Genomic DNA, 27217 nt, shown 5'->3' with positions numbered 1-27217 from the left:
CAACTACCTTGTATACGGGCTGCGGGTACCCGCGTCATCGCTAAGCAACGGTGCGGGAAATACAAATTTAAAAAAAGTACTGCGAATGACCGCCCGTGTGAGTAGGCAGTTATGCGCAGTACAATAGGCGGCCGTACGCAGGGACACAGCCGGGCTCACAGCTGGGATCTGCTGCGGGCCTCCGCAAGCGGATTCCACCTACGGCCGTGTGAGCCCGGCGTTATTCAGACTGCTACCTGTAATACGCAATTTACAAGAAGCCCCGGGAACGCTCGCCTTCCTGCAGTTCCAGGAGCAGCTTGTTGAGCGTCTTCTGTGCGAGACCGCCGCACCTCATCAAGCTTACGGAGACTCACAGAGCGCCACTTTTTACACCCCATACCCGCTACTGAGGTCAAGAAATACCCCCAAAAAGCATGAGAGGAGGGGGGATACACGGTTTTATTGCCCCATGTACCCAACTCAACCAGCCTCCGTAATTACCCCTGTCTTTGGAAATACCGCACAGTTCACATTATTACTTTTATCTAAGATTTGGGGAACGCTGAAAAGGGTGCGGAGTGTGTGGGGGAGGGGCAGGGGATTTTTAGGGAGTCAATTTTTATTCTGTACAAATGAACAATGGGGCCTTGAATTTATTCAGTTCTGCCCTGAAATCCAACGGGTGTTCCCTGCATTACAGGCCTAACCATGTGTCCTATAAGTAGATTAGGGCCACAATGGGTATGTTTTTGAACACGGGACAAAAGGGAGTATCCATTTTGGGGTGAAGGTCTTCATTCCTATGTAAACTGTACAAAAAAACAGTTTTTAAATTGACAAAATTGCCAAAAAAAATGAAAAACGTAATTTTTTCCTTCTGCTTTGCTTAGATTTATTCAAAAACTGTGGGGTCAAAATACGCAGTACACCCCTAGATGAATTCATTAAGGGGTCTAGTTTTTAAAATGGGGTCATTTGAGGGGGTTCTTTATTGTTTTAGATGCTCAATGGCTCTATAAGTGGGCAATGGGGCCTGGAATTTATTCCGTTGTACCCTGAAATCCAACGGGTGCTCCTTCCATTATAGGCCTAGCCATGTGTCCTTTAAGTAGATTAGGGCCACAAGGGGTATGGTTCTGAACTCGGGACAAACAGGGGTATCCATTTTGGGGTGAAAGTCTTCATTCCTATGTGTGCTGTACAAAAAAAACTGTTTTTAAATTGATACAAATGCCAAAAAAATGAAAATTGTAATTTTTTTCCTACTGCTTTGCTTAGATTTATTCAAAAATTGTAGGGTAAAAATACACAGTACACCCCTAGATTAATTCGTTAAGGGGTCTAGTTTTCAAAATGGGGTCATTTGTTTGGGTTCTCTGTCATTTTGGCCGCTTAAGGGCTCTACAAGTGGGCAATGGGGCCTAAATCACCTTCATGCTAAATTTTCAGAACAGAAAACCACCGACTACTTCTTTCATTTTGGGCCCCGTTGTGCATCCATACAAAAGATTAGGGCCACAATGGGTATGTCTCTGAACATGGGACAAACAGGGGTATCCATTTTGGGGCGCAAGGCTTCATTCATATGTGTGCTGTACCAAAAAAGCAGTTTTTAAAACGACAGAATTGCCAAAAAAACGAAAATCACATTTTTTTCCTTTTGCTTTGCTTGAATTCATTCAAAAACTGTGGGGTCAAAATGGGCAGTACACCCCTAGATAAATTCGTTAAGGGGTCTAGTTTTCAAAATGGGGTCACTTGTGGGGGTTCTCTTTGGTTTTGGCCGCTCAAGAGCTCTACAAAAGTGCTATGGGGCCTAAAACGCCTTCAAGGAAAATTTATGTTCTGAAAGCCACCGACTACTCCTTTCATTTTGGGTCCCGTTGTGCATCCACACATAAGATTAGGGCCACAATGGGTATGTCTCTGAACACGGGACAAACAGGGGTATCCATTTTGGGGCGCAAGGCTTCATTCATATGTGTGCTGTACCAAAAAAGCAGTTTTTAAAACGACAGAATTGCCAAAAAAAACAAAATCACATTTTTTTCCTTTTGCTTTGCTTGAATTCATTCAAAAACTGTGGGGTCAAATGGGCAGTACACCCCTAGATAAATTCGTTAAGGGGTCTAGTTTTCAAAATGGGGTCACTTGTGGGGGTTCTCTTTGGTTTTGGCCGCTCAAGAGCTCTACAAAAGTGCTATGGGTCTAAAACGCCTTCAAGCAAAATTTATGTTCTGAAAGACACCGACTACTCCTTTCATTTTGGGTCCCGTTGTGTATCCAGACATAAGATTAGGGCCACAATGGGTATGTTTCTGAACACGGGAGAAACGGAGGTATCCATTTTGGGGTGTAAATCCTCATTTTCATGGGCAATATAGGAAAAAAATATGTCTTTAAAATGACATATTTGCAAAACTATGCAATTTTATTTTTTCTCCTCTAAATTGAATTAATTCCTAAAAAAAACTGGTAAGGTCAAAATACTCATGACACCCCTCAGTAAATACATTAAGGGGTGTAGTTTTTTTTAAATGGGGTCATTTGGGGGGGTATCTATTATTCTGACACTCATGAGCCTTTGCAAACTTGGCTTGGTGCAGGAAAACAAAGTGTTCCTCAAAATGCTGAAAAGTAATGTTAAATTTGTACGTCCTATAAATGGTTAAAAAAACACAAAAGTTTTTCAAGTGTGCATTCAGAATAAAGTAAACAGATGGAAATATATATCTTATCAAAAATTTGTACAGTATGTTTGGACATATTTGAGATATTACAGTTGAAAATTTGAAAAAATGACAATTTTTTCAAAATTTTTCCAATATTGGTACTTTTAATAAATATACACAAATTATATCGGTCTCTTTTTACAACCAAAATGAAGTACAACATGTGGCGAAAAAACAATGTCAGAATCACTTGGATATGTAAAGCCTTTACGGAGTTATGCTACGTTGAACGACGCATGTCAGATTTCCAAAATTTGGCTCCGTCACTAAGGCGCAAACAGGCTTTGTCACTAAGGGGTTAAAATCAGTCTCTACATGTCTTACTGAAATATGAATTATAATCCCATGTAATTTAAGGCATGATTTTCGTACAGTGTTTCCATATTTTTGTCCACCCTCCGTATATTTATATATGCCCTTGTTCCTCATACCTGAGCCAATGATGCCAGCAGCCGTTTCTCTGATTCGTCCCTCCCATAGCACTGGAAGCTGTGAGTGTATACATTGTACTTATAGCCATACAGTGTCACTTCCAGCGTGTTGTTGGGGTTCTGCTCCGACTTCTCTGGAATGAATGAGATCTGTGTAGAGGCTCCACCTAAATCCAGCGCTCCCGTGGTCTCTGCTCCATTTGGATGTACCCAAGTGCTCCAAATGTTTTTCTAAGGGTAAAGAGAAAAAATATTGCATGCAGATTCTAGGTAATAGTGTTACTAGTATTCACATCCTTGTACTTGTGATTTTCATGTCTGTGGAAGAAAGAAAATCGCAAGTGCTTTCAATAGATTCAATGGTAAAAATCGCATCAAACTCGCATGCAAATCATATAGCATGTGAGTAAGATGTGATTTTTTTTTAACCCCTTAAGGACCAAGCGATAAATATATAGTGCTTGGTCCGGGGCTTTAATCCCCGCCGATAACAAAAATGCAGCGCGAGATTAAAGCCCCTGCTTCTGCAATTAAGCAGGAGCAGGTCGGGTTGTCAGTTGTTAGTCATAGTTGAGAACCCAGAGAAGTGAGAAGCATTTTTTAACCGCTTCTGCCTTCTCTTTTCCAGGGTACATAGCGTTTAGTGAGGGCTGTGTACTAGAAAGTGAACGTGTTTCTTCCACTATGCGACCCGGCGATCACATGACTACTGGATGGGCGATCACATGACTACTGGATGGGCGATCACATGACTACTGGGTGCAGTACAGTCGTCAGGCAATCCAGACCATACAATCTGCTAAACAATGAAGGCAACATGCTGTCATTCATCTGCAGGGTTCCAATCAACAACAAAACAATCTGCGCAACTGTTTAGCTCAATCAGACAACTGCGAGGCGACCCTCATCGGCCGTGAAGTTTTGAATTTTTTTTTAGATAAATAAAAATCTTTTAGTTATAACTTAATAAAGCCTAAGCTTTAATTTAATGACACCACCTTTCTACGGAGAAACAACAGCAAGATGATTACCGAGAATTGTTGGAGCTAACGATGATCTTTCTTGGCGACATTCCAAAGAATGCGATATTGTTTCGTATACCAGGAGCTGTAAGTCATGCTAGGTGGCAATTTATGCATTCAAGACATACTGGATTTGAAATCAATTGCAGTTATCTCAAAGGGAAAAGAAGAATATGTATTTTTCTTGCTCGAGTGTACGTTCCCGCCTGGTTTCTGGCATCAGAAGCCATTAAAGCACCTTATCATGATTTCCTATTCATGCGCCAACTGATACATTATCAGGATATTGATCCAGAAATCAGTAACTTCCAACCATCTCTGGTACTTACTTCTCGAAACTGTGGCTCTAGCCTTATTTGATGGCAATGTTCCAACAGCGGTTAAGACAAATATGGCTCAAGTTATGCTGGAAGCAGACAAAGGTGAAAAAGAGTTTTCGTCTTTTGTAATTCCTGGTACAAAAACTTTCTTCATGATATTTTCTATCAGCACCGATTTCCTCAACAAAGACCCTTCAACATAGAATGATCGTGGTTACAAAAGTGGAATTGAAAAACTTGAGAAGACAGTTGTTGTCAATGACGTTGCAGAAAGAGGCTGTCGCGGCCTGTTGGTCGCGCCATCGTCATGGCATGGTGGCCTCAACACAGACTGAAGACCTGTTGACTTAAGCAGGTTAAGGGTTAATGCACCATATGCAGAGCTCTGTTGGCGCTGTCTGCCTTTGCTACATGGAAGCATGCTGGATTAGCTATGCCTGGGAGTAGACTAGAGGTATGGTTTGCTATTCATTCTGCCAGTGTTCAGGTGCAGAGTGGCTATATATTCTCACCCCTCCTGGTGACCAGGGTTGCTTATTCCGTTCCACAGTGGAGAACTTGGAGTTTGGAGCTCTGCTGTGCTGGCTTTTTACAACTTGCAGATAAGTAGCTGCGGGTTCCTTTTCAGTTTGTTTTGTTGCTTTTCATTCCTGTTTTACTTTGCGTGTTGGTGCATTTCTCCTGGAATTCCTATAGGGGCAATCTGCCCAGAAAGAAGACCGCTGGGCCGCCTTTATTGAGGCAATGTCCCCGCTTTAGGCAGGCACCCATCACCCTCCCTGCTAGGTTAGGGCCAGGCTTCCTTCCCTCTCCCGGGAGTGGTGCTACCGTCCTGCATAGCGTGGTGTGTGGCTATCTGCTGCCGTATGTACGTTTCCTGTCTCCGCGCGGAGTGTTGTATTCTGGCATCGCACAGGCCTACTTCTGGGTTACATATTTCGGTTGTGGTACACACTGTGCTGCAGTGCAATAGTTGATTTTCTACAGTCATGGTTATCATCCCCCTGCGTCCGTGATGAGCTTAGTGCTCGTGTGTTGCACGGATGTGACAGAGGCGTCAAACTGCTGCACGGATGTGACAGAGGCGTCAAACTGCTGCACGGATGTGACAGAGGCGTCAAACTGCTGCACAGATGTGACAGAGGCGTCAAACTGCTGCACGGATGTGACAGAGGCGTCAAACTGCTGCACGGATGTGACAGAGGCGTCAAACTGCTGCACGGATGTGACAGAGGCGTCAAATTGCTGCACGGATGTGACAGAGGCGTCAAACTCCTTCAGGATTAGAATAACATTCTCACATATTATGAAACCGCGAAACTATTTGTTTTACAGATCGTTGACGGAGACCATAAAAAATACCCAACTGCTACTGAATCCTCTCATAGGAAAAAAGAATGTTCAATGGTCGCTCGCATCATGTTTTGGTTCTTTAGAAATTGTTGTAAATAAAAATGCTTTTCCCTTATAGAAGTTGTGTGCGTTATTTAAAAAAAAAAACTATATTTTTTACATTTTTCATATTATTTCAGGAATTTTTTGGAATTTCCTTTTGGGAAATTTGATTCAGTATGTTTTTAGATAGGATAGGGAAGAGTATAGCGCTTTTGAACAGACTTAGGCCCCATGTCCACTGGGAAAATCAGGCCGGCCGCGGATTCTTCATGCAGAATCCTGCAGCGGGTCCCTCCTTTCCCGCAGACATGAGGCCTAAAAAGAAGACTTACTTACCTGTCCGGATGCTGCGGATCTTCCCTCCGTCGCGTCCTGATCTTCTTTCTTCGGGTCGGCGGATGTACTTGGCAAGCCGGCAGCGTGCCGCGCGCATGCACCGTGCACTCTTTTTTTTTAACTCCTGCTCTCCCACGCCGGAGAGCAGGAATTCAGCTGCGGGTGTGCTGCGGATCCAGACGGCTTTGATTGGCTTCAATAGATGCCTGCGGGAGACCCGCACTAAAATAGAGCATGCTGCAGGTGTTTTCCCGCAGATGCAATCCGTGCCTCAAGGGAAAATGACATCCGCAGGTATTTAATTACTTGCGGGTGTCCAATGCATCCCTATGGGGCGCAGATCCGCGTGCGGGACACCCGCTGTGAATCTGTCCCCGTGGACATGAGGATCTAATCATTGTGTAATGTGTATACTATGTTACAACTTCAAGGCGTTTGAGGGTCGCCTAGCAGTTGTCCAATTGAGCTGAAGTCTTGCACTGCTCATTCTTTTGTTGATTGGAACAGGATTAGGGGGTGGGAGCAGCAAAAGTTTAACTTTGGGAAAATGACCTAAAGTTAAGAGTCACCCTAATGTATATGTATGTAGAGCTATTTTTTCTGTACTACTTTTAAAAATCATAGAAGATGGCGACAAAAATGATGTTTTTCCCTCCGGCATAACTCTCTTATTTTTCAATCACCGTAGTTGTGTGAGGGCTCGTTTTATATGGCACGTCCTGTAGTTTCTTTTGGTACCATAAAACTTTTTGATCGCTTTTTATTACATTTTTTCTTGGAAATGGGGTGCGAAAAAAAAGCACTATTCTGGCGTTATGTTTTTTTTTTCTCTGGCCAACATCCACTCTAGGGTAAATAATTTGCATTAATTTGCTAGATTGGATGCTGCTAAACCCCCCCCCCCTCCCTTCTTTTTCAGCTCCCATAAGAGTCTATGGGAGCTTCCAGTGTATCTTGGCCAAAGATAGGGCAAGACCTATCTTTGGACACAGCAGATAAAATTGGCGACTGAAGACGGACGCCGATTTTCTATTTCTGTCAGCACAATTTTTTTTCACACTGCTAAAAATCACTTATCTGAATGAATAAATTGGAATCCAACGCTTAAAATGGTTGCAATTTTCGGACAAAGCTAAATAGTTGTGTATATACAGTCATGGGGGACCTCTCTCCATATACATCCATATGTATGCTACATACAGTGCTGCTATCCGAGACAGCAGCATCAACAGATCCATTACTTGCCCCCCCAATGTAACCAGTGGCCATTGATAAGGCTGATCCCTCAGCTGATGTTGGTGATGACGTACGTATGCATGCAGACCCTTATGCAAACAGTAAAAATACTTAAGAAGGTTAAAATGATGAAATGCGGGAATTAAACGCATGCAATCACACACCTCCAAGAAATTTCCCATTAAATAGTTGACTGTGATCCATCCGTACACCCCTTCCTCCTGCCCCGTAATGATGTGAGCTCCTCTAAAGTCAAACGGCTGGGTCCGGAAGTAGTTCTCAATACTGGTCAGGACTCCCTCAGCGGCACTTTCATTTTTCAACCTATGCAGTTTACAGGAAACAAAACGCTGGATCTGTAATGTCAGTGCTGAATACTCACGTGAGCCCAAGTACTCTGCTATATAGTGCAGGAAATCTGACAGACGTATAATAGGGGGCGCTGTGGTTGGAGGAGGTGCAGCGCTCACACCTTCTCTATGGGTCCCTAAAGGCATGTCCACTCATCCATAGAGACCAGCAATGGGGACAAGTTACATGAAAGGAAATAATCCCATCACCGATGACTACCAAAATTTAGGGCAATATCACACAAGCGTACTTTTTTGTGCAGTAAACAAAGGTAGTTTGCGCGTGTGCCTGCGCACAACACTGTGCGGATTTGCGCATGAACTGCTAGTTCAGATACACCCCAACCTTGATTTAACTGGCTATTAAGGCAGACGAGGTGCCGGTGTGCGCAGAGTTGCGCAGTGTTTTGCACATACGCGCCCACATATATGTGCGCATTTGAGCTCTTTGGTGCACACAAAACCACATGCGCAAAAAAAAAAGGAGAATGCCTCCATTGAGATCAATAAGTTCTATTTCCTGCCTGCGCGCGTGATTTTTCCACAGGTAAAACACACAAAAATATGGTGATGTGATAGAGCTCTTAGGGCGGCTTCACACGAGCATAGCACAATTACACACTTTTCAGCGCAACACATTTGCTCTATGAACTATGTAGATGTGCACGCAGCGGCGCATTTCAATGCAGTTTTTATGCACGCAGGGCAGGTGTTTTGCGCACTGGACACAACCACGCTCTGATTTGAGTCTATTTACCCCAATAAGGTTCAGATGTGTTTTTTTCCCCTTGCATCCTGTTGCACCACCCATAGACTACTTGTAGGGCCCTTTGGTGCACTAATCCGCAGAAATATAGAGCAGGTTCTATTTTTTCTGCGAATGCAAAAAAAAAAGGAAATGTGGATGAACCTTTAGATATCAATGGGTTCAACTCTGCGTATTGCGCACTCAATTTTTGTATGCACAAAAACGTGTGCAAATAAGCCTGTGTGAAACCGCCCTTATACCCTGGGATAAGATTCTAAAATAGTACAACCCAGCTGGTGTGAGCTGTACAAAAACTCTTGTCTCAGTGCTACTGATTATAAGGGCTTCGACAGACACATGAAAAAAATCTGAAAGACGCGGCAAGGCCTATTTTTTTCTTGCACGTAGGAATATCACGTGAAAAACATGCTCGTAAAAACGAAACCATTGAAATCAACAGCTTCGCTTTGTTGCGTTTTGCGGACGTGATTTTCACGCTCTGAAAACACGGTCATCTGGCGAAACCCTAAGTCATAGATCCACGTAAGGGATTTGACATATGGCCGTGTTTGCGGAACATTTTGCAGGTGTGAAAATAATGCTCGCAAAATGTGACGAAGCCAAGACATTGATTTCAATGATCTCACACGCGAGAAAAGGTAGCCTTGCCCTATCTTTTTTTTTGCTTGCGCGCGCAATAATGCGGAGTTTGGACTGCAAAAAAAAAGAGACTATGGACTTGTTCATATGCAAATACACTCCATAGTGGCGAGCGTATTTCCGCATTCGCTCACCTGTCGAAACTATAAAGGAGTGAAAGTAATGGCCCTTTTACACGGGCCAACAGTTGTTTAAACAACCTCTAAGGTCAGCAGCGCTCGTGCAGAGCGTTTACACTGAAAGACATCGCTGGCTTCTCGCTTCACTTTCTATATGCAGCGGGGAGCGTTTGCACGCAACGAGAAGCCAGAGACCCAGCGATGGTTATTCGTCAGTGATAAGCAACCGCGAACGAATAGTGAGTGATTTTGTTTGTGCTTTATGGTTACGTGTAAACGGGCCATCTACGATCTTCTCACCTGAGGAGCCTCATCCCTGCGGTGGCCCCCAGGTACACCGGGGTGCTGTTCTGCTGACTAAATGGGATGACACTTAGAACTTTCCTCATGCAGCCATCGATGTTCACCGCCACTTTTTCCGGCTCGCTGGCATAGCTGGAGATCCCAAGGCCTGGAAAATAAAGCAAAAGACGCATTATTTGTGGAACGTTCTTAAATCACTCATCGATTTATACAGTATATCGACTTAGAAATTCATTTTCATTTGGGAGTGGATCTGTGAACTTGTTACTGAGACGGAAAACAGGAGAGAATCTGCATTCCAAATCCTCAGTAAGGCCAGACGCACACGAGCGTATGCGGCTTTGTGCACGCATGAGCATAGTGTTTTTGCGGAACAAGCAATGCTTTTTTGCGCGCACATCGGCATAATTTACTGTACGATCTGCGCACTGATTGAAATAGTTAATTCGTTTAATGAGTTCCAGAGTCGTCTTTTTCCCGCGCATCCCCTAGCATATTTTGCGTGCATTTGCACATCCCCATTGACTTCTACGGGGACTTTTGGTGCGCAAATCTGCAGGAAAATAGAACATGTGTTCTTTTTTTTTTTTTACACAATTGAAATGCGCAAGAAAATATGCCCATATGAACAAACCCATTGAAATCAATGGGTTCTATTCTCAGTGTAGTGCACGCACAAATACGTCCATGGGAATCTGGCCTAAATCATCTCTGGTTCGCTTACGTATCTCTGCTTTTAAATGCTCCATAGAATGTGAAGAACTGAGCAAGAAGTTAGTGACAAGAGAGCGAATCCTAGTGATGACCTGCCTGACAACGTTCTGCACAAGCGCTGACAACTAGCGGTGACGTCACCCGCTCGGGCAGATCGTTTATCTTCTTTTTTGCACTGCTGAGATTGCTCATATCAGTGCGGTCCCGGCAGTGCCATATTGGATTAAGCTGGACCGCCTGCTTGGTAGGTGGAGCAGCCTACTTGTACGCAGGTCAGCTGACTCACTAGGCCCAGGTATTTTTAATTAAGCCCGCAAAATTGGGCAGTTTACTACATAATTTCAGACAGACAGTGGTCTTCCATGCGCAACTGCGCAGAAAAATATAGCATGTCACGTTTTTTCCCCCCACGCTTGTAATGCGCCGGGAAAAAGACACATGTGAAGGAGCCTATTGAAATGAATGGGTTATATATGTTGCACAATGCAGACCCCATAGAAGTCTATGGAAAGTGCACTAGGGGATCCGTAAAACACTGCGCAAAACCAAACTCCCTGAACTACTTCTACCTAAATTAGGTAATGTATATTATCCTACTTAGGGCCCCCAATCCTATAGTAACATAGTATGTAAGGCCGAAAAAAGACACATGTCCATCCAGTTCAGCCTATTACCCCCCAATGTTGATCCAGAGAAAAGCAAAAAAAACAATGAGTTAGAAGCCAATTTTCCTCATTTAAGGGAAACAAATTCCTGTCCAACTCCAATCTGGCAATCAGAATAATCCCTGAATCACCGACCCTTCTGAAGTAATCTATGATATAACATGTAATATTGTATTGCTCAAGAAAGGCATCCAGGCCTCTCTTGTACTCTTATTGAGTTATCCATCGCCATGTCCTCAAGCAGAGAGCTCCATAGTCTCACTGCTCTTACAGTAAAGAACCCCCTTCTATATCGGTGTAGAAACCTTCTTTCCTCTAGATGTAGGGGGCGCCCCCTTGTTACCGTCACAGTCCTGGATATGAATAGATGATGGGAGAGATCTCTGTATTGTCCCCTGATATATGTATACATAGTTATTAGAGCGCCCCCTTGTTACAGTCACAGCCCTGGGTATAAATAGATGATGAGAGAGATCTCTGTATTGTCCCCTGATATATTTATACATAGTTATTAGAGCGCCCCCTTGTTACCGTCACAGACCTGGATATGAATAGATGATGGGAGAGATCTCTGTATTGTCCCCTGATATATGTATACAGTTATTAGAGCGCCCCCTTGTTACAGTCACAGCCCTGGGTATAAATAGATGATGAAAGAGATCTCTGTATTGTCCCCTGATATATTTATACATAGTTATTAGAGCGGCCCCTTGTTACAGTCACAGTCCTGGATATGAATAGATGATGGGAGAGATCTCTGTATTGTCCCCTGATATATGTATACATAGTTATTAGAGCGCCCCCTTGTTACAGTCACAGTCCTGGGTATAAACAGATGATGGGAGAGATCTCTGTATTGTCCCCTGATATATGTATACATAGTTATTAGAGCGCCCCCTTGTTACAGTCACAGTCCTGGGTATAAACAGATGATGGGAGAGATCTCTGTATTGTCCCCTGATATATTTATACATAGTTACTAGGTCGCCCCCTTGTTACAGTCCTGGGTATAAATAGATGAAGGGAGAGATCTCTGTATTGTCCCCTGATATATTATACATAGTTATTAGAGTACCCCCTTCTTACAGTCCTGGGTATAAATAGATGAGAGATCTCTGTATTGTCCTCTGATATATTTATACATGGTTATTAGGTCGCCCCTCAGCCATCTTTTTTGTAAACTAAATAATCCTAATTTTGATTACCTCTCTGGGCCTTGTAGTCCGCCCATACCGTTTATTACTATAGCTGCCTGCCTTTGTACCCGCTCCAGCTCTGATATAATGCAGCAGATTGTACAATTTAGATTTAGGATGGAATTGTTCTTTAGAATGTAATTTGCCAACTGAACAGACTGTTCTGCCTTCAAGGACAGAAAAATCCGCAGCCTGTTTAGACTCGACGTCCTTTTTAGCCAGTTTCTTTTGATTAATGTAAACATCCCCAGGACTATATTCTTTGTATTTGCTATGTAATGAAAGCAGTTCATAAATGTTTAGCCTTCCCAAGTATATGAGGATGTAATTGTCTTCTTACCATGAACGTTGCATTTGAAGGTCTGGCTTACTACTCCAGTATTGTTCTCTTTTTCTGCGGGCCACTGATACACATACACTGTGGTCCTTGAGGATCCCGCATCCAGGACTATGCCATACTGGACACACAAAGTAGAGGATACAGTGTAAGTCAAGCAATAATATCTAATGCCTTATGTATAATTAAGTCTGATCTCATTATTCAGGAGAGCCTAAAACAGAGATGAGGATTTCATAGTGACAGAACCTTTATGTAGGTCCTCGTCCCAGAGCGATTGCTGATATTTGTCTATATAATGCTGGCCATACATGTTATATGACTATATAGAACAATATGACCGATACCAAACACAGCGGCAAAATGACCTCATTGAGAACCATTATGGTATCTACCCCTGTAGTCTTTATATCACCAACCCTTATATGTATTAGTAGATGGAAGGATAATAGTGGTTGGACTATGATAATGATGGATTGCGTATCACAGGTCTTCCTTTGTGCAAATGCTGGGTAATCAGGCCAATTTTTAATTACATACAAATATACAATCATTGTCAAAACATTCCCTCCCCTAGAAATTGGCGGAATGGAATGAAACTTTCTCCCTGTGATTGTAATGCTTATATAAGTAAAGGCCCATTTAGACACAACGAGAATTGCTCAAAAATTGCTCAAAGCCATCCTTTGAGCGATTTTCATTCTGTCTAAATGCAGGGACATCGTGCAGTTTTCGTGCACTAGTCGCTGATCGCTGAATTCTAGCTTGCTAGAATTCAGCGACCAGCTGTTATCAGCGGAGCAGGCTGTTATCAGTTGGCTGCGCTGTTAAGATTCTCTGTGCCTGTGTCCTACTGTGAATTCACAGCGGAAACACTAGCAGTCGGCCCTGAGAAGAACACATCTGTTTGTTTATGTGATTTTGAGTGTGTCCTTCTCCGCTTGCAAATTCTATAGTAGCTACTTAGCTACTATAAAGTACGCAAAGATGATCGCTCAAAGCTGTCACTCAGACTACCGTTTAAGTGAGTTTTGAGCGATTATCCTTAAATGTAAATGGGGTCTAACTGATTACAAAATCAGAGCAACAGGATTATTTATTGTGGAGAAGTGACCCCTTGTAGGGAGGCTCTAGTACCCTGTTGTACTGCCTCTAGCTTGGATACAAGATATGATACAGGCGGGCATGGAGGCTCTAGTACCCTGTTGTACCACCTCTAGCTTGGATACAAGATGTGATACAGGTGGGCATGGAGGCTCTAGTACCCTGTTGTACTGCCTCTAGCTTGGATACAAGATGTGATACAAGCAGGCATGGAGGCTCTAGTACCCTGTTGTACTGCCTCTAGCTTGGATACAAGATGTGATACAAGCAGGCATGGAGGCTCTAGTACCCTGTTGTACTGCCTCTAGCTTGGATACAAGATGTGATACAGGCAGGCATGGACGCTCTAGTACCCTGTTGTACTGCCTCTAGCTTGAATACAAGATGTGATACAGGCAGGCATGGAGGCTCTAGTGCCCTGTTGTACTGCCTCTAGCTTATATACAAGATGTGATACGGGCGGGCATGGAGGCTCTAGTACCCTGTTGTACCACCTTTAGCTTAGATGTAGGATGTGATACGGGTGGGCATGGAGGCTCTAGTACTCTATTGTACCGCCTCTAGCTTAGATGTAAGATGTGATACGGGTGGGCATGGAGGCTCTAGTACCTTATTGTACCACCTATAGCTTGGATACAAGATGTGATATGGATGGGCATGGAGGCTCTAGTACCCTATTGTACTGCCTCTAGCTTGGATACAAGATGTGATATGGGATGGCATGGAGGCTCTAGTACCCTGTTGTACTGCCCATAGCTTGGTTGCAAGATGTGATACAGGCAGGAATGGAAGTTCTAGTATCCCATTGGGCCTCCTCTAGCTTGGATACAAGATGTGATATGGGCAGGCATGGAGGCTCTAGTACCCTGTTGTACCACCTCTAGCTTGGATACAAGATGTGCTGCGGGCAAGCATAGAGGCTCTGGTACCCTGTTGTACCGCCTCTAGGTTGGATACAAGATGTAATATGGGCTGGCATGGAGGCTTTAGCACCCTGTTGTATCGTCTATAGCTGGGATACAAGATGTGATACGGGTGGGCATGGAGGTTCTAGTACCCTGTTGGGCCCTCTCTATCTTGGATACAAGATGTGATACGGGCGGGCATGGAGGCTCTAGTACCCTGTTGTACTGCCTCTGGCTTGAATACAAGATGTGATACGGGGGGCATGGAGGCTCTAGTACCCTGTTGTACTGCCTCTGGCTTGAATACAAGATGTGATATGGGGGGGGGGGGAGGGCAGCCAGACTGCTAAATGGAGAGGCAATTTCACAGGTGAAGGTACTGATAAACAACCACTCACACACCTTCTTATATTGAGGGGGTGGCTGCTTAGTACTATTCTTGCACAAAAAGAGGGCGTTCACAGGGTGTTAGGCCACATGGTACATGTAGTGCGCCATTCAGGCTTATAACCTGTTAATGATGCCATATTTCAATACAGCGGGCTTCCCTGCACCTCATAGGTGAACCACTCTGGCACCCTGCGCTCCCCCAGTGTTCAAAGCCACACTGGATATTTATCAGTATTTATCAGTTACATGCAGTGCGGTTTGAATGCGGGGGGGGGGGGGGGGGCAGGGTGCCAGTGCCGATGTGGTTTGCCTTTGGGGGCAGCCGCTGTATTGAAATATGGCGTCATTAACAGGTTGTAAGCCTGCATGGTTAACAGTAGCTCATGAAAGTTACGCCTATAATCTTAGACCTAAAATACAATTTAAAACATTTACAATCAGAAATTAAAAACAGGTTAGAAAAAAGGAAGGTTTTTAAGTGGAAAAATAAATATAGGTGATACATTTCCTTTAATGCCTGTTGTGCACTACAGTGGATTTAAAACCTATATCCTTGGAGTTCTGGGCTGATTTACAGGTTAGTACCTAATATTTGTGGTAGTTTATTATGGTGAAAGGGTTAATGATATTATCTACCGTGATCTAGGACAGTAAGGGTAAAAGTCTTAAAGGGGTTTTCTGGTTAGAAATTGTTTCAAATTAGAGCCTAATGACTTAACAAATAATACTAACGGTACTTAACTCTCCTCAGTCCTGGCGATTTAGTACTGTAGCTCTGTGATTCTCCCGTTCTCTGTTGGCAGTGGAAGTCAGGAAACCCTGTCTGTCACTCAGAAGCTGCAGCATCTCCATTCCGAACTCCTGGCATCATGGTGTCCAGGATGTGAGCACCGATGCCAGGAGAACAGGCGGTGATGCTGAGGCCTCGGAATGGCAGGCAGCGAGTACCTGACTTCCGCTGTCAGAGACTAGGACAATTGTGGGGCTGCAGTGCTGGATCGCCAGGGTGAGGGCAGCAAAGTACTATTTGTTTTATTTTTTTAAACTCATTTGGCTCTAATCTTAAACAGGTAATTTGTAACTGGACAACCCCTTTAATATTATTTTTTATCTAAAAGGGTCCAAAATTCTGGGCTGATTATTTTTATAATATGTCTGTATGAGGTTCAGAGGTCTTTTTCTGTTACAGATCTCTGAGTTCCTCTCTATATCGTCACATGATAAAGTTTAGGCTGCCTGCAGCCATCACTAGGGGGCGCTCACATCCTTCAGGTTTGTACAGTTTTCATTGAACTGTTAGCTGCATGAATTCTATAGAAGGAGCCCCCGCTTTTGGCAGCTACACACATACTGTAATAGTTTGTATCATATAACGGTGCTGCTTCTCCCTGTAGGGGTGACTTCCAGTCTCCATGACCTGTAGACAATGTAATATTACAGCATATCCACACCAGAAGTGCTTTTCAAATATTTGTGTGGGTTCTAATATCGCTTGACATAGAATGGCATAGAACAGATGGCAGAGGAATGGAAACAAGTTGTCATTTGTTATTCTATTGAATCTGCCAAAGTTCATGGAAATGATTTTTTGGATGGTAACAAACTTACCAAAGCGGTTTATTTGGATGAGAAATGAAAGTCCTATAACTATGCAATAACAATCAGATGTTTCATTTTAAATGCACCCGTTACTATGGCGCCCTGAGTATCCGCTTTCTTAGCACTGTATGAATTAAGTTTAACAACATATTTGTGGTTTATTTTCCAAATGCTTTCCACACATATATGAGCAACCGCTAATGACCAGAAGGGCGCTGCGCCATGTATAGATGAATGACGGGAAGATCTTTATATGGTGTTCGCATGTGGGAGGTCCGCAAATGATTCCAGTTGGGAGTCCAGCTGGTGACCCCGCGTACATTATTTTCGTGTATTGCAGATGACCGCGGACACTCGCCATTGGTCACGCGCAGTACAGTTTTTTTTTTTCAATATTTGTATTTCTTGCGCCATCGCTAAGCAATGACCCGCAGCCCATACGCAATGTTAACTGTGGGTTGGACGGCTTCTATCGACTTCAATGGATGACATCCGTGCGGAGTCCGCGGCAAAATAGAGCATGCTGAGATTTTTCTTCCGTTTACAGAATACGCAATGAACGAAAAAGCGAAGATACATGCTTTTCAGTGGCTCTGTTTTTCCGTGGATCCTCTGTGCAGACGTGGATTGCGGATTCCACAACTGGAATCTGCCCACGTGAGCCCAGCCAAATTGTGATGATATACAGCTATGGAGCAAAGACAACAAATAACCAGTTAGAAATGAGCAAATTGATGTATTAATTGCCTTCCAGTAGGGGGCATTGAATAATTTGATTTCCCAGTTCTTAAGGCTCCTTCACACGGGCGTATGCGTTTTTGTGCGCACCTCAGCCCAACACATTTGCACTATGTACAAGGTACTTTTGTGTGCATATTGGCGCATTTTACCATATTTTTTTGCAGATGCAGATCATGTTCTTATGCGCGTGCAACACCCCCACCCCCTGCCTGTCTTCCTGCGTAAAACACAACAGAACGCAGCAAGACGGACAGGGAGGAATCTGCAGCCAAATGCTTAATCCGCAGCTAATGAAATCAATGCTTTAGCTGAGCCCCAACTGTGCTGCACATCAAAATGATCATAAAAAACAACCAAAAATGAACCTGCTGCAGCTCAGGGCCTCATCACAACTGCATCCTGACCTTGGCCTGGGGCAATAGGAAGATTTTTCATACCACGACTTTCCAATTCTAACTATCAAGCTACAACTGCATGGTAAGCCTATAGGTGCGCAGAACGGAAAGCACTTCTCTGAACTGCAGCTGTCAATCAATAGTTGAGGCGTCATTCAGGCGACCGTTTTCTTACAGCTATTAGCTGCGAGAGAACGTCACCAGAAAATTCCGACCATGTAGCATTGGATTCCAATGCATTCATCTACATGGGCAATTTTTAGGCCACATCAACGTAGATAAATTATTACCCGCCAACACTGGTTCATCTCTCCAAGATCATTCTACATACAGCCAAGAGTCGTATGGCGAGGCGCTAATCACATGCACATGCTGTGATCAAAAGCATTGTAGGGGTGTTTTGAGACAAAAGGCATCATTTAGGACAGCTTATAAAAATCGTGTAAGACTTATATGTTGTGAGATGCACAAATATGAAGCTCATTCTTTTGAAGGGGTCATACACATGAACAATTTTGGCCTTAAATCCCATTTATAATCTACACCAATCTGCTAACTTTTTAGTATGATGCTTACCTTTGCAGTACATATACAGTAAATACAAATACAGTGATACCTTGGGTTAAGAGTGCCTCAGCTTACAAGCTTTTTGACTTGAGAGCAGGCTCTTCCTGAATCTTTGCTCTGATTTAGGAGCAAAAACTTGGGTTACAAGCCTTGCTCTCAAAGGGGCCACCGCTGCTGCCGTGGCCCTATTGAAAGCAATGGCCTGCTGGCAACCCCTGCAGTAATTTTCGGGGAAGGGCTTTAAATATAAGCCCTTCCCTGAAAAATCATCCCTAGCTGTAGTAAAATATATATATATTTACCTGTCCGCCGCTGCCGGGGCTCAGGTGTGCCTAGCCGCCGCTTGTTCTCCCTGCACTGCTCTGAAGCTTTTCAGCAGGTGGGGATCTAAAATCCCCGCCTGCTGAAAGGGCTGTATCTGATTGGCTGAGTGCTCAGCCAATCACAGACAGCCCTCTGCCATTCATTGAATTCATTGCGGTGCCTGTGATTGGATGAGCGCTGTGACCAATAACAGGCAGCGCTTAGCTGTCATTCAATGAATAACTGAGCGCTGCCTGTGATTGGCTGAGTGCTCAACCAATCAGATGAAGCCCTTTCAGCAGGCGGGGATTTTTAATTGGAATATAGAAATATATTTAGATATGTAGTGTCTCTTTTAAGATGCACTATCTCTATTAAGATATAAAGCATATTGAGCTATCAAACACTCATCCCTCAGCGGCGAATTTTAACCCCGCCCCCTAGCGCTATGGCGCGGATTTCGTCACTACGCTGCCATCACGTGACTTGTCTCGCGGGCTTCACGTGACCCATCCATCATGGCGCCGGCCATTCCATCTCAAGGACAGGTATTGTTATGTGTATAGCATAGGTTTATGTGTGTATATATATAGAGGTGTTGTAATACTGTATTTCTCATGTCCTTTTTGTGCTTGACAAAGTCTTTTTGAAGACGAAACGCGTTGCACTTAGGACCTTGTGTCCGAATAAAGAATCCTTTTTGTTATTACTACCTTCTGGATTCCTTTGGCTACCATAGTCCCTGTAAGAAGCGCTGATATATATTTTTTTGCACTTATGTGCAACCCTTTATGATATCTTCTACAGTGGGTCCTATCTTAGAATAGGACCCACAATATCAGCAGCTCTCCGGACCTAGCCCCCCTGGATTGGTGAAGAAATGGTATTCATTGTTGCAGTATATATATGTATAGGTGTATGTATATATATATATATATATATATATATATATATATATATATATATATATATATATATATATATATATATATAAATATATATATATATATATATATAATTATAGACCTACTTGGATATGGAGGTGATAGTGGGGTTTTGATAGGCCTCACTATTCACCGGGTAAGTGCTATTGATTTTACATTTCGGCATCCACATTGTGCATTGGATTCCGTCTGGAGCGCCCTCCTAATACTTTATTCTTTTATTCACAGATAAAACTGTTTGCATTGGACTACGTGATGCATTATAAGACATTATGTACCTTTAAACCAGGAGAAAGGGCCCGTTCATGGTGAATCTGAACATAAGCAATCGTAATGATGACAGATATGCTGATCAAGAGGAACAAAATGGAAACGATAAGTGGAATTTTCACCTTAGAAGGCATCCCACTGCCTGCAATAAAATAAGAGGCAATCAGACAGAATACCCCTGCAAGATACATACAGTTCCATATTACCCAAAGTGCATTAGGTTATATATATACTATGTTGACAGACATATTGGGACATCCACCAATCCTGTGCTGTCAGGTGACGGGAATATGCAAATGATACAGTCCAGAGAATATTTTAATCAGCAGCACTCACCATACGTCCAGACAACTTGGAATGCATGCCCCACAATGGGTGAGATCCAAGCCCAAGTAAATAGAGTTTTAAGGAGACACGAAGGGCAGCAAAACGTTGGTGCAAATAGAAACCATCCACCATGATGGGTCTTTATTTCTTCACAGACATATAAGAACGCGACGTTTCAACTACAGTCTGTAGTCTTTGTCAAGCTCTTGACGAAGGTGCTTGGAGTGTAGGACTGTAAATGAGTGCAGAAAGTTTTGTGGACAGCTCAATCACAGTACACCATCTTCCCCTTGGATGGCCACACTTGGGTATGGTGGTTGCCTAGAGAGCTATTTTTTCACAACTACATCATTCCAGCAGGGACGTTTGGAGGAGGTTGTGTTATGGTTTGGGGATGTTTCTGCTGGGAAGGACTAGGGCCATCGGTTATAGTGAAGTCCACCCTCAACATCAATGGATACAGATACATTCTTGTTTCTTGACAATGTGGCATTATCTTCTCTGTGGCAATACATTGGTACACCTCCATGTCTCTACCAACATGACCGAGCACCATGTCATACAGCACGCAGTGTTAAGGCTTGTTTTGAGTAGCAGAACATCTGCAAACTTCATCCCACACATTCCTCAAGAAATGGAGGCAAATTCCTCCATGCATCTATTGGATTATCTGGTGGAAAGCATGCCTAGGAGGGTTACTGCAGTCATTAAGGTCATTAAGGTCAAAGGCGGCCAACACCATATTAAAAAAAGTGAATAAAATTGAATTTCATCACCTTCTTTATAGTGTCATCTAGTCGTTGTTTTAGCTGCTCTGATAAAGCTAAGAACTGTGTTTAAAAAAAAATAGGTAAAAGGAAACTCAATCAGTCACACAAAAAATCATCAAGTTATATCCAATAAACCAAAATGTGCATGAAGTCTCTACACAACTTGTCATGGACGTTCTACCAATTGGTGCGGGTCCCGACGATCAGATTCTTGGATTCCCTCCAATCTAACAGCTATCCAGTAGATTGGTAATGAATGTTTTAGGCTGGAATGTCTCTCAGACCATTAACTAGAAAAAGGATCACTTTATATGATCGGATCTTTATGTCTTAACAGGAAGTTTGCAATTTATCCAATTTTATTATAATTTTCCTCAAGGTCATATCCTTTGATAGAATTTTCATAGTGAAGTCTTGCCAAGTCTATTCTAGGAAGCAAGGCTTATTATGTTTGGCTAGAACTCGGAAACCTTATCATTAATACTAAAAATAAGCAAAGAAGAAAGAAGTCCTGATATGAAAGTGAGTGTGATTAATGCCGCTGAGCTGTAGCATCACCCTGTAGGTTTATTATTCCTCTTTGCCTCAATGTAAAGTCTAATTTTTCGTAGAGGACTATATTTGGGAGTGTTTTGTAAACAGAAGGCAATCTTATGTGAAAGAATACATTACGAATGGGATCATGTGGCACGCTCAGGACTTTTTTTGTGCCAGATAATCAAATCCACTTACTTACTTACTTACTTATTGGGTGTTTTAAATAAGTTACTTAGCCAAGTATTAAGTAGTAAATCTACAAACACATTTCATACGTTCTCTTATTGGCCTGTGCTACAACTGCCGGCCTAATGTAACTGCACTTTATACCTCTGTAGATAGGTCCAGAAATTCTTGCACTAACCCTGGTTCTACATATAGCAGCAGCTTTATAGGGTGGTTTCACATCTGTGTCGGAACCTCCTGCGGCTAAAGAAGCAGCACTTTTTCTTCTGTCTAAAAGCCGCGCAGCTGGGCGTAAAGTGGGCAGACCCCATTATAGTCAATGGGGTCCACCCAGCACTGTTCCGTTCTATCTAGAGACGGAACCGTTCGGCCATGGGGAATCCCCGTTCATGCTCCTCAAATGGAGTAGGAAAGTGGAATCCCCAGCGCAGGTGTGAAAGTACCCTTAACTAAAACTGTCTAATCATTAGCTGGAGCTCCAGCAGAGGGGTCAGTATAGGCTCCTTTATTACTTTACTCTATTGGCTGCTTGTATTAAAATAAAGAAATTCAAATCCCAAACTCCATATATAGTAGTGAGATTGCACCTCAGGGTTTCTCCTATTTTTATTTTTTGCTATTAATATACTGCTAATAATTAATGTTGCTTGTCTTGATTAGATGGATGGTAAAATCAGGTAAGTCTGAACCAATTTTTGGCAAAAATCATGGGAGAATCGAATTTCCCATAGTACCTGCTGCAATAGTCAGGGTGCAGCCAATCAGCAGCCGGGGCGCATTGCTGATGTCACCAAATGTGTCCTTCATTTTGCATGCGGGCAGCATCATTGGATGCCTGCATCACATGACCCAGCCATATAAGCACAGTGTAAGCAGTATAAAAACAATTGAAAAATTAGATACAGCTCACCATATGAAGAATAATATTGACACAGAGTTATGCTAAAATAACCAACACCCAATAGGGAAAGTGCATTGAGGACAACGTCAATCCAGATACACCTTAAATGGGTTCTGTCATTAGAAAAAAAAATCAATACTTACCTATTTCTACCAGGCAGTATTCTTACTGCATCTTCACCTCGCCTATCTTCTCCTGGTTCCTGCAAGCCGGCCGGATCCTCTTCTTCCTGTTTTGGAGCGTCCATTCTTGGCATTCTTTTTCCTGCAGGTCAGTGTACCTGGTCACTAGTGACGTAGCGCTCACTGCCTAGCAGGGAATGCCGAGCAACTGCAGAGACTGTGCATGCGCGCTGTCTCACCGATGGTTTTCATATACTATTGCAGTGAGACAGTGAATGCTACATCACTAGTGACATAGCGTACATTGCCCTGCTATATACTCTGTGGCCTGTTCTCACATATTGTGCCTCCCAGGGTTTGCAGATCCTTTAGTAGGCTGTGATATTTTTTGTTAATATAAAACAAAAAGAAAACCAAACAGGGTAGCAGTAAATACACACCGTGTATATCAGCAGTCTCATTTAAAGTCACCAGTCCTGCCACTACTAATTCTTTGCTGGCCATATGCAGCTTGCAGTGGTTTTCTGCAAACCACAAAGTTAGCTGATAAGTTTCATAAAACTACACTAAAAAGTAAGCAAAAAAAACTGAATAAAGAGGAAACATAAAGCCGTGTCAGTGATGGTGGTGGAGGCGGTAGAGGACGGGCCAATTTGGCACTTCAAGTGGCTCCCACTAAAACAGCTCCATGTTCTGCAGGACGCAGGACAAGCCCATTGCCATTCCTTAGAAGTGATTCTGCCAATGCGTTGCATCCACAGCACACAGAAGAGGTCGTAGAGTAGATGACACAGCATGCCTCAAGTATCACCATCTTCTCTTCCTTTAAGTCTCAGGCACACAGCAGCCAGTCTGCACGAGTTGGACATTTGGCCGCAGGTTGCAGAGCCAGGAGTAGGAAATGGAGAGCAGAAGTTGAGCCACCACCACCACCTTCACCAACATTGACATCTACCCCATATTCCATCATGTCACAGGTCAGCAGCCAGCTTTCTATGCCCCAGCTATGGGAACATAAGAAAAAATACCACCCGAACCATTAATGACCACAGAGCTTGAAGGCAAACATTGCACAGCTGCCTGCACTAGAAATGCTGCTCTTCAGGCTAGTGGACATGGATGCCTTCTGCAATTTAATGCTCTGTTGTAACCCACAGTACTAGATGTCCAGCCACTATTTCTTTGCCCAAAAAGCTGCCCTCTTCCTGCATTGCCATGTGAGTGATAACATATTCCTGACATTGAGAAACGTTGCCAGTGGCAGGGTGCCGCTGACCATGGGCATGTGGTCCAGCAAGCATCGCCAGGAGCATTACATATCCTTAACAGCCCACTGGGTCAATTTCCTGCAGGTGGGACATGAAATCGAAAGTGGTGGTCCATGTTTCATGGTACCCCAAGAGCTGTGGGACATTCATGCTTGTCGGTCCCCTTCTCACCTTATTCTCTTCTTTCTCTTCCTACCTCTCTTCATACCACCTTTCAACACCCTTCAGATCAGCATAGATATCTGTATGTGACAAAGTTCGACCTCCATACAGCGGTGCTCATGGTAATTGCTGTACTAAAACTCATATGTCTAGGGGAGTGCAGCCACAAGGTCGAAAAGTTGTTGACAGCTCTGCAGACTCAGACTAACACGTTGCTCTCTTTTTAAAGTTCATGACATCGCCTTTAAAACAATCAGCCCCAATGCTGTCTTCCTTGGTGTAACTTTTGATCTAGGAAACCCCATGTGAGCCTCCTTTTGTTTTCAGTGACACCCCTGTGGTACAACAGATCCCTATATCACTTGTACACTATTTTGACCAATGTTTGGGAGGAGCCCAGTGTTCCTCAGATGTGTGGCTGTATTCCCATGCAATTTGGTGGACTTTGGCTGCATTGTGGACCTTCTGGAGGGTCAATTACCAAACCCTATTTTTACTCCCATTGATTTTAATGGGAGTCGGAATCAGACGTTTTGATTCATGATGGTTGTCATTAATTTGGTACAATACCGACACAGAATGATTATTCTACTAATCGCCCATCGCTACTAATAACTGTTATGTCTTATAAATTGCAATGCTGTATATAAAAATCCTAGCAAATTAGACATGTTGTATAATATAACAAGTCATTACCTTGTGTGATTTTTGCACCTTACTTGATGTGTTTTTAGATTTTTCCACCCACACAGTTCACATTTTAAAAGCGAGTCTGTGTAGTCACTTGTCAGAATCTGTCTGTGTTTTATGTAGTTAGTTCACCAACAGCATGATGATATAACAATGAGAAGAGAAAGTAACATAGTATGTAAGGCTGAAAAGACATATGTCCATCCAGTTCAGCCTATTACCCCCCAATGTTGATCCAGAGGAAGGCAAAAAAAAACAATGAGGTAGAAGCCAATTTTCCCTATTTAAGGGGTAAAAAATCCTTCCTGACTCCAATCTGGCATTCAGAATAATCCCCTGAAGTTATTGTACTCTTTTATCGAGTTTGCCATCACCACGTCCTCAGGCAGAGAGTTCCATAGTCTTACTGCTCTTAAAGTAAAGAAACTCCTTCTATGTTGGTGTAGAAACTTTCTGTCCTCTAGACATAGAGGGCGCCCTCTTGTTACAGTCAAAGTCCTGTGTATGAATGGATGATGGCAGAGATCTCTGTATTGTCCCCTGATATATCAATACATAGTTATTAGGTCGCCCGTCAGCCATCTTTTTTCTAAACTAAATAACTCCAATTTTGATAACCTCCCTGGATATTGTAGTCCGCCAATTCTGTTAATTATTTTAGTTGCCCCCCTTTGTACCTGCTCAAGCTCTGATAAGTCCTTCTTGAGTACCGATGCCCCAAACTGTCCACAATACTCCATGTGTGGTCTGACCAGTGATTTGTAAGAAGGAAGAACAGTGTTCTTATCATGTGCCCCTAGACTTCTTTTGATGCCCCTATGATCCTATTTGCCTTGGCAGCAGCTGCCTGACGCTAGTTGCTCCAGTTAAGTTTACAGTTAACCATAACCCCCAAGTCCTTTTCCATGCCAGTGTTCCCCAGTGATTTCCCATTTAGTGTGTAATTGTGACATGCATTTCCCTGCCCATGTGCATAACTTTACATTTATCAGTGTTAAATCCCATTTGCTACTTTTCTGCCCCCAACTTATCCAGATCCTCTTGCAATCTCCTTGGTCCTCTCTAGTGTTAATTACTGTACATAGTTTTGTATCATCTGCAAATATTGATATCTTACTGCACAATCCTTCTACCAGGTCATTCATATATTAAAAAGAATAGGGCCCAGTACTGCCCCCTGTGGTACCCACTAGTAATGATAACTCAATCAGAGTATGTATCATTTATAACCCCCCTCTGCTTTCTATCACTACCCAGTTACGTACCCACTTACTCACCCAGACCAAGCATTCTCATTTTATATAACCAAACATTAATGTGGCTCAGTATCAAATGCTTTGTAAAAGTCCAGATAAACAAGATCCAATGACTCCGTCGGATCAAGTCTAGAATTTTCCTCCTCGTAGAAGCTGATCAGGTTGGTTTGATGTATCAAACCAGTTAATATGTGTATATAGCAGCTTTATAATGCAACTGTTGCGGTGCTAGCCAAAATCAGGAAGTAGAGTCAGGATGACGTTACAACATCAGCCCTGGTCCACGTGATCACAACTTCGGTGCTTGCGCCCTGTCATTCAGTGCTGGATGATGATGTCACTGCAAAGGGCCCCTGAGGTGTCCTTTAATTAAAAACTTTAAGTGGACTCAGTGTATAATTTGCTCTTCTTCACAACCCTGCTACAATATTTCCTGTGGTGTATGGACTGATTGGTGGACAGGGAGATTTATTCTTGGTCCACCTCTACATGGGTGCTGGTTATTGTCCTGCCTGAGGTGTTTGGTGAGGCAGTCGACTCCTGATAGCTAAGTACATGTGGCTATTTATTTTGTGTGGGGCTAATTCACTTCTAACAAATACTGTGCTATATACATTGCACTATTCTTCTGCATTAAACATCTTCCCTATTCTCCATCTAGGTACAGACTAGACCCTATGGATTCCTGACGCGGGGCCACCCTTGTCAGGGTGATCGCTCTGCTTTTAGGCAGGGTCTGCCAGACAAAGTTGGTTAGGGATAATGTTCCCATCCCTGTTTTTCTGTCACCGTTATTTGCCTTATCTTGTGTTCCCAGTATTTTGGGGATATAATATATATCTATATTGGTCCATTGCAGATAGTAATTATGTCTTAGTCTGACGTATTGTTGACATGCGTGGAGGGCGCTGTGCTTGCGCACTGCACGAACGTAACAACCTTAATCTTCAATATGAATTTACCCTTTTACAGAGAATTCACATCAAACAGCCGGAGCCGGCGGGCACGGGTGACTACGCGCTGGCCCCTGCAGGCGCTCAGGTCAGGTCCCGCGGCGAGAATCCTCGCCGCTGGATCCGACCCACCCGTCTTCAGGCGGCCTAAGTCTTATGATCCAAGACACTTTCCTACTTTTAGACCCCAGTTTGCTGAACTGGTGTTACTCTCATAGTCGTAACAGAGAAAAAGCTAGACCCTTCCTGTCCCTTTTTTAGTTTGACTTTTATCCCGGGAA

At 43.2% G+C, this 27217-nt stretch overlaps 1 protein-coding gene across 2 annotated transcripts in view; it reads right to left on the bottom strand.

The window, feature by feature from the left end:
- Positions 1 to 27217, bottom strand: part of ENTPD3 (ectonucleoside triphosphate diphosphohydrolase 3) — a 49740-nt gene that overhangs the window by 10199 nt on the left and 12324 nt on the right. The window contains exons 2-6 of one of the 2 annotated variants that reach the window (XM_066585060.1): positions 19773 to 19906; positions 12550 to 12667; positions 9632 to 9782; positions 7619 to 7778; positions 3146 to 3376 (exon numbers count right to left, since the gene is read on the bottom strand). In XM_066585060.1, the coding sequence (XP_066441157.1) occupies positions 3146 to 3376; positions 7619 to 7778; positions 9632 to 9782; positions 12550 to 12667; positions 19773 to 19898 (786 nt within the window). In that variant the 5' untranslated portion in view covers positions 19899 to 19906. The remainder of the gene's footprint in view (positions 1 to 3145; positions 3377 to 7618; positions 7779 to 9631; positions 9783 to 12549; positions 12668 to 19772; positions 19907 to 27217) is intronic. The other variant, XM_066585061.1, reaches the window with a different exon arrangement.

Source organism: Eleutherodactylus coqui, chromosome 12, assembly GCF_035609145.1.
Source record: "Eleutherodactylus coqui strain aEleCoq1 chromosome 12, aEleCoq1.hap1, whole genome shotgun sequence".
In the NCBI taxonomy this organism is placed as follows: Eukaryota; Metazoa; Chordata; class Amphibia; order Anura; family Eleutherodactylidae; genus Eleutherodactylus; species Eleutherodactylus coqui.
This window is presented reverse-complemented; position numbering and strand designations above follow the sequence as displayed.